We start from the raw sequence: 8,573 nt of genomic DNA, 5'->3' as shown, positions 1-8,573 counted from the left end.
ACGTGGTAGAACACCCTCCGACCCACGCAGCGATTATAAGTACTGTCCGAGATATAATCGTATTTTAACCAGCGCTGTAACAACACTCTCAAATGAGAAATAATTTGCTTAGTCGGATCGCGATTCACCACCGTGTACGTCATCCGATCTGACAACAAATTGCGCATTTTGTCAAGATACTTCGACTTATCCAAGCAAACGGTTACATTTCCCTTATCTGCTTTTGTAACAATAATATCAGAATGATCACGCAGAAATTTTCTTGTAATATTACATAATGTTAACAACCGTGAATCGATCTCCGACATTAGGGGAGGAGACGAAGACAGTTTATTTAGGGTCTGCACCGTCAGAACTCTAATATTATTTGCAGTATCTTGATCACATCTCGAAATGCTATTTTCAATATTCTTTATGATCTCAAACACAAAGCGCTGTGAGTCAGGATAGGCTCGCAAAGAAAACTTTTCACCCAATTGTAGGAGAAATTTTACTTCTTCCGGAATCTCAACTTTAGATAAGTTAACCAACCACCCATCGTTCACAGAATTAATGAGAGATAAATCATTTCTCACCGGAAAACAATCGGGATCAATATCAACATTAAAGGACGTAGAGGAAGGGAATTGAGAAATCGGTGTGAATGAGAAGGAGGGAAGGACGGGCTGTTGATGAGAACGAGAAACATTAGCTGATCTTAATTTTTGTTTGTAAGGATTTATCGGAGGGAGGGAGGGGACAGAACAGAAATATTTGATGATAGGAACAACAGGACGAAGGAAATCAGGTTGCTTCCTTGCGGCCCACTCCAGTTTACCACATATTCGCCTCAATTCTAACTTGTTGAAATAATTGAGGGAATGTCGCTGTCTGTTGATAAACTCGTTAAGAATTTGAACCGGGATCCGACCGAACAATAATCTAGCGCATCGCAGTACATTATGTTGTAAATGACGCAGCAATTTAAACGCATCCGAAATCTCAATCCGTAACAAGCGATTAATGCTTATACGCACAAATTTATTGAATGACGAGATTGAACTATCATGAAAAAAACGAATCACGTTATTACAATATCTTAACAAATGTTGCGGAACTAAGTTCAATCTCCTACATTCTCTCAAGAAAAAAATCCTTGTTCTTGTCGCTATGATTCTTTTGTTGAGATTAATCCAACTCTTAAGACAATGTTTCACATCATTATCAAAATCTCTCATTAATTCTGTGAACGATGGGTGGTTGGTTAACTTATCTAAAGTTGAGATTCCGGAAGAAGTAAAATTTCTCCTACAATTGGGTGAAAAGTTTTCTTTGCGAGCCTATCCTGACTCACAGCGCTTTGTGTTTGAGATCATAAAGAATATTGAAAATAGCATTTCGAGATGTGATCAAGATACTGCAAATAATATTAGAGTTCTGACGGTGCAGACCCTAAATAAACTGTCTTCGTCTCCTCCCCTAATGTCGGAGATCGATTCACGGTTGTTAACATTATGTAATATTACAAGAAATTTCTGCGTGATCATTCTGATATTATTGTTACAAAAGCAGATAAGGGAAATGTAACCGTTTGCTTGGATAAGTCGAAGTATCTTGACAAAATGCGCAATTTGTTGTCAGATCGGATGACGTACACGGTGGTGAATCGCGATCCGACTAAGCAAATTATTTCTCATTTGAGAGTGTTGTTACAGCGCTGGTTAAAATACGATTATATCTCGGACAGTACTTATAAATCGCTGCGTGGGTCGGAGGGTGTTCTACCACGTGCCTATGGATTACCAAAGATACATAAGAAAGATTGTCCGTTACGTGTCATCGTTTCTTGCGTTAACAGCCCTTTATATGCTTTGGCATCCTTTCTTCATGATATTCTTTGTAAGAACTTACCGAAACCTAAGAGCCATGTTGAGAATAGTTTCGAGTTGGTTAAAGGACTTAATAATTTTTATTTGGATATGGACGATTATGACTTGATCTCATTGGATGTTGTGAGTCTTTTCACCAATGTTCCGCTGGATTTGGTGGTTGGCGGGATTGGGAAACGATGGCATTTTATTAATAACAAAACCAATATCCCGTACAGCGAATTTATCATAGCGTTAAAATTGGTTATGGATTCCACTTATTTTGGTTTTGATCGGGTCATTTATAAGCAAAGTTTTGGCACTCCGATGAGCTCCCCCCTCTCCCCGATTTTGGCGAACATTATTATGTCGGATCTTGAGGAGAGAGCAGTTGCTTCCCTTCCTGTTTCCCTTCCGTTTTATATACGGTATGTGGATGACATTGTTCTTGCTGCGCCTAGAGATTTTCATCCAGCATATCTTCAAAGTGTTCAATTCGCTCCACAACAGATTGAAATTTACCATCGAATATTCGGATAATAATTGTATAAATTTCTTGGACACAACCATGATTGTTAACAATAATTGTATTGAGTTCGATTGGTATAGGAAACCGACTTTTTCAGGGAGATTCCTCTCTTATTTCTCATATCATCCTTTATCACATAAAAAAGGTGTTATTATCGGTCTGACGGACAGGATTTTTAAACTCTCACACCCACGGTATCATAACGCTAATTTTTCTTTTATGATATCAACTTTATTGAGGAACGGTTATCCTGTACAATTCATTTTTCGAACCATTAATCAAAGACTCAAATTTTTAATTTCTGCAAGGAGTGATGACGTCAACATACTTCCTCAATCCCCCCTTTCTCCTACTCCCTCCCCCTCCTTCTTCACCATCCCGTTTTCTTCCGGTTTCCCTAAGAATTTCATCTCCAACTTAAAGAACTATGTGAACAAAAGATTGGCTTTTTCAGTTAATAACAAATTGAATTCTCTTATTAGATTGCATAAAGATCCGTTACCAAGATTCAGCCGCTCGAATGTTGTTTACAGGATTAATTGTCGGGATTGTGATGCATCGTATGTGGGACAGACCAAAAGAAAATTGATTACTAGAACTAAAGAGCACCGCTCGGATATCAATAAGACTTCCGGTTCTCTCTCAGTCGTGTCCCTTCATAGACTGGAGGATCACGAATTTGATTGGGAGAACGTTGCCATTCTAGAAAAAGAACCGAGATTTAGAAAGAGACTGATTGCAGAGATGTTGCGTATTTGCAGTCAGTCTCATAGCATCAACATTCAGAGTGATACTGAGTTTTTGGATAGGATATATTTGCCGATTATTAAAAAGTTTTCACATTGAATTTTTTGGAATTGTTGTTCTGTTTAAATTTTCTCTTTTTGAAGTCGTATTCCTTCTTCCCTCCCCCCCCACCCTTTTTCCATGTAGTGGGCTCTCGCTTGCCTCTCTTCTCGATCAAGTCTATCAGTTTAACGCTATCAACAAGGACGTGTGTATTGTGCCGGTATCGCTCTCCCTTCGAAGTAATTGTTTCATTATTCTCTGTTATTTTTGAGACAGGGTATGAATTTTTTATTGGTTCTTTATCTTGTCACACTATTCATTTGCATTATTGCTGTTCTGACATCGCAACTGTCTATAACAGTTTTTTCATTATATTAGTAGTCTCGTCTCATTAATCGGGTAGTATTTTGTTATAATTTAATATAATTTAATTGTGTTTATGAGCTCATTTCCGTCTGGTTTTTTTTATATAGATGTCTTGAATTATCCTAACGCATTGTTGCCCACTGCATCATTTGGCCTGTCATGGACCTACGCATCTTTGACGGTTGTTTATCTTTGAGATGCATGTTGGACTCAAGGCGGGATTCTTTCTGGATTGAATTTTTTCATCGAGGGGATCATGGCGTTCGTTGAGGGCATAGCGAGATCGTTGCGGTGCGGATTTGCGTATCCGCTTATTTGCGTTGTTGCGTTTTGCTTGCCGCATTTAAATATCATCCGTTAAGTTGCGAGAACATATCGACTTTTTTGACTTCTCAATGTTTATTATTATTTATTATTGTTTGCGTCGTTTGATAGTTCACTTCATTTGAATTTACATCATTTATTATTTTTAGTCTTTATATTTTTTATTTTTATTTTGATTACTGACATTGATAAGGACCTGAAGATGGTCGAAACGCGCGTATGTCGTTATTATAATAAACGGAATATGATAGATTAGAACATTTCTGTGATAACCGTTTTATTTTTATTTTTCGCAACCAGTCATCTCTGCGTTGGTCCTTTAAGCCTTTTATTTATATTTTTGATTGATTTATCTTGTGGACCTTTGTATTATTATTTTTAATACTATAATTAAGTACCTTTTATTAAGTACTTTTTGAGTTATAAGGCTTGAAATAATTTCTTAATTTTACATAAACCATAAAATTTCTAGTAAACCATTCATTTTGATTATCTTACCTTCATACTTTATGTACAAAATAATGAGAGGAATCAATTGGTGTAAAGAAAACATACAGTTGTTTTTAAGAAAAAATATAGAATTGTTAATTGCAAATTACATTATTTTTTTCTTAGAAACAACTATGTGTTTTCTTTACACCAATTGATTCCTCTCATTATTTGTACATAAAAGTATGAAGGTAAGATAATCGAAAAATGAATGGTTTACTAGATACTTTATGGTTCATGTAAAATTAAGAAATTATTTCAAGCCTTATAACTCAAAAAGTACTTAATAAAAAGGTACTTAATTATAGTGTTTTGGAAAGCTCTCGAGATAAGCTACAGGAATATGCAATAAAAAATAGGGGTTCCCATTTAAGATTTCAAACTTGCCCCCCCTCCCGCCCAGGGGAGGGGTGGGGGGGCTGATTTTAACGTCATTGTACGTTCCCCTCGAAATGACGAAATTTTGATTCTAACCATTTTTTCGTAGTGTGCTTATTTTTCGAGTTATTTGGCTGCCTAAGTTAAAATGGGTCATCCTGTATATATATATATATATATATATATATATATATATATAATATATATTATAAGCCTTTTATATTATATAATTTATTTTTTATCTATGTATTTTAATTTTTCAATAGAATAAACATTAGAGCAAATAAAATGTGAATGAAGCTGTTACAAGTCCCTCTATTAGTCTATGATGTTTTGTCAGATTATTTTGTCACCAGAGTATACGAACAAAATTAGAGGACTAAGGGACGGAAGTGGAGGAGACACATCGAGGGAGGCCAGGCACCAAGAATATCAGGTAGGAAGGAGCCGCAGACATGAGGTCTAGGGCGCGAGCGAAAACATGAGAGAGGGCCAGCTGAGGAGAGACTCGGGGAGCGAGTGCGGAAATACAATGCTACTAACAATCAAAAGATAGGATAAAGTTAAAGCCGAAAAGAGATCTGAGCCTTAGAGAGGAGAAAAAGATATGGATAGTAATAAAACGAGTAAGTACACGAGAGGACCGAGAGGAATAGGACACAAATAAATTTATTAATACGAGAAACAATTTTTTAACTTTTCTACTTACTTATATCACAAAATTACTCTATAGATCTTGATACTTTATATATATATTATCTTCCATCACCACACTTAAAATATATAATATAACAATAATTAATAAATACTAATAGGGCTCCAAAGCACGACTTTCAAATGTAATATATGCTTACTTAGACTATCTCATGCTTAACATATATACTGGACTTTCTTCTTTTTATATAATAACACCTAAGTTCATACATTTAAACAATATGCTGCAATATAGACACTGTACGTAGCTGACTCGACCAATCATGGGCCTCCATATGCCGTATAAATATAAATTATATGACTAACTAGCTTGACTTTACAGAGACACATATTATACGAAAACCTTAATAAAACACATATAGTAACATACCTAGTTTTACGATTAGCCTTACAACAGGAACACACATGACGTTTAAGCAGAAACGCACGGAATCACCCCACTAAACATTATAATTATATGAGAATATGTTATTACTAGAGCTGATGTGTTAAACGTTATAAACAAAACATCTGTGTGTCTGTTATCTTAATGCTAGATCGATCTGTGATTATTTGTATGCAGTAAGTGTGTGTGTGTAGGCTAGTGAAGACTGTCTTGAAATGATCACTAAAACTCTGTAAGATCGACCTGGATTGATGATGTGTGTTGTGGTTAAATGATAGTGGTAGTTGTAGTAGGGTGAATGATTGATGATGTGTAATAGATGGTTGTTGAGTTAGTGTTGTCAGTCTGTTACGTGAGCTTCGTTCTAAAGCGCAGAACACGAGCGTATCACAATTCTAAATAATATCACCTAAATAGAACACTGAGACTGCCATGTGAGGAATGATTAGCTCGGTTACTAATTGAAGAGGCGTCGTGTGAGGAGAGACGATATACGCCCACACATATCTTTAAATAATCTACATTATCACAATCTGATGTCTCAAATTGTAGGAATGAAAAAATTAATCCTATATTTATATATAATTTGAATTGTATGATCGGAAAAAGTTCGTGGCAATATACATATTCATATTATTCATTAATTAACGCCAGTATATAATGTTATTATCATATAATATTGTATATATATATATATATATAGTATATAAATTATTATAACACAGTATATTAAATGTATATATTATAATTTAATGATATATTGTTGTTCATCGATGGAAACACGGTTGTGATGTGTTACGTTCAAACAGTGAGTATATAAGAAGTTATTACTATATCTATCATCATGGCTGTATGGTGAGCGGCATACTCACCTCAATGTGTTGAGATGCAGTTAGTCTCCCTTAAATAGTTTGGTATTTCTGACCGTATTTATTCACCACCTAGCAAACGCAACTGCCTTGCCTGTAGATGTACAACTCTATAATACATTGGAGGCGGTCCACTCTACCTTTCTTTTCCACTTATATTCACCTCTTATGTCTTTCTTTCTTGATTAGCAGGGGCATTTTTCTAACTCGTTTTTCTTATCTTTCGTCGCTGTCATTCTTCGGGTTGGTCGTCGGTGTCACGGTTTGTGCTGTGTCAGTCACGGTTGTTGAGAAGTTATTTTACCGTGGGTGGAGTTGGTCTACTTCCTAGTCGTGGATGTGGGAGATTCCGCCATGTGTTGATTGCAGTTGGTCTCCTTAACGTTTGTATTCGACGATTGCGTAGACCCACCTGCAGACGCAGACTCTTGCCGTAACTGGGAGGACTAATAATATTCGGCGGTCAATAATTTAGAAATTCATAATGCTATAACATCCTCTCGCATATTCTTTATGGTGACTATCAGTGTGTATGCAAGCGAGATTGACGAATTATTCCAATTAAATAAACTAATACTTAGTTTCAGAAACCTCTCTACTAGATGTGTGACGAGTAAGGGCATTAAAATTGAATGTATAGTGCCGAGCCAACTATAATATATCAGCTAATATGAGATGATAATTCGGAAGGACCAGGCAAAATTGCGCAGAGGGAAGGTTCAGCACTAAAGTCAGATATCCGTATTGTAAATCTGTTCGTTTGAAGAATCTCCCGATCGACCGTTGCGGAGAGTTCATATGCCAACACAAACACAAATGGAAATATTTCTGCTCGTTAGATCGCTCCGTTGGACGGGAGAAATTTCCTCCAACAGCGAACAAGGAGATTGCGGTCGATTTCGAAACCCATCCATGCTGTCCGATATGATGTTCTCTAGTTAGCAGAACGAAGAGGATCAATGTTTCTCTGGAAATCGCGTCTGAGTATCGGAGATAACCGACAACGCATCAACAAGTGTGTGCGTCCTGCCTCCTCATCGTCTTCATTACAACGTGTAAACGATGCTATCATCCGTGCACCCTATAGATCGTGTAGTCCATATCATGAAAGTGCCTATGGATTACCAAAGATACATAAGAAAGATTGTCCGTTACGTGTCATCGTTTCTTGCGTTAACAGCCCTTTATATGCTTTGGCATCCTTTCTTCATGATATTCTTTGTAAGAACTTACCGAAACCTAAGAGCCATGTTGAGAATAGTTTCGAGTTGGTTAAAGGACTTAATAATTTTTATTTGGATATGGACGATTATGACTTGATCTCATTGGATGTTGTGAGTCTTTTCACCAATGTTCCGCTGGATTTGGTGGTTGGCGGGATTGGGAAACGATGGCATTTTATTAATAACAAAACCAATATCCCGTACAGCGAATTTATCATAGCGTTAAAATTGGTTATGGATTCCACTTATTTTGGTTTTGATCGGGTCATTTATAAGCAAAGTTTTGGCACTCCGATGAGCTCCCCCCTCTCCCCGATTTTGGCGAACATTATTATGTCGGATCTTGAGGAGAGAGCAGTTGCTTCCCTTCCTGTTTCCCTTCCGTTTTATATACGGTATGTGGATGACATTGTTCTTGCTGCGCCTAGAGATTTCATCCAGCATATCTTCAAAGTGTTCAATTCGCTCCACAACAGATTGAAATTTACCATCGAATATTCGGATAATAATTGTATAAATTTCTTGGACACAACCATGATTGTTAACAATAATTGTATTGAGTTCGATTGGTATAGGAAACCGACTTTTTCAGGGAGATTCCTCTCTTATTTCTCATATCATCCTTTATCACATAAAAAAGGTGTTATTATCGGTCTGACG

The 8,573-nt window shown here is 36.5% G+C and overlaps 1 protein-coding gene across 1 annotated transcript in view; it reads right to left on the bottom strand.

The window, feature by feature from the left end:
- LOC112638670 (protein ANTAGONIST OF LIKE HETEROCHROMATIN PROTEIN 1-like) overlaps window positions 1–7,940 on the bottom strand; it is a 17,630-nt gene extending 9,690 nt beyond the window's left edge. Inside the window, exon 1 of the mRNA XM_025410774.1 lies at window positions 7,924–7,940. Within this exon, the coding sequence (XP_025266559.1) occupies window positions 7,924–7,940 (17 nt within the window). The remainder of the gene's footprint in view (window positions 1–7,923) is intronic.
- Between the last annotated feature and the right edge of the window lie 633 nt (window positions 7,941–8,573).

Source organism: Camponotus floridanus, unplaced genomic scaffold, assembly GCF_003227725.1.
Source record: "Camponotus floridanus strain SB8 unplaced genomic scaffold, Cflo_v7.5 scaffold342, whole genome shotgun sequence".
Lineage (NCBI taxonomy): Eukaryota > Metazoa > Arthropoda > Insecta > Hymenoptera > Formicidae > Camponotus > Camponotus floridanus.
Note: the sequence above shows the minus strand (reverse complement) of the source record. Positions and strands in the feature narration are given on the sequence as shown.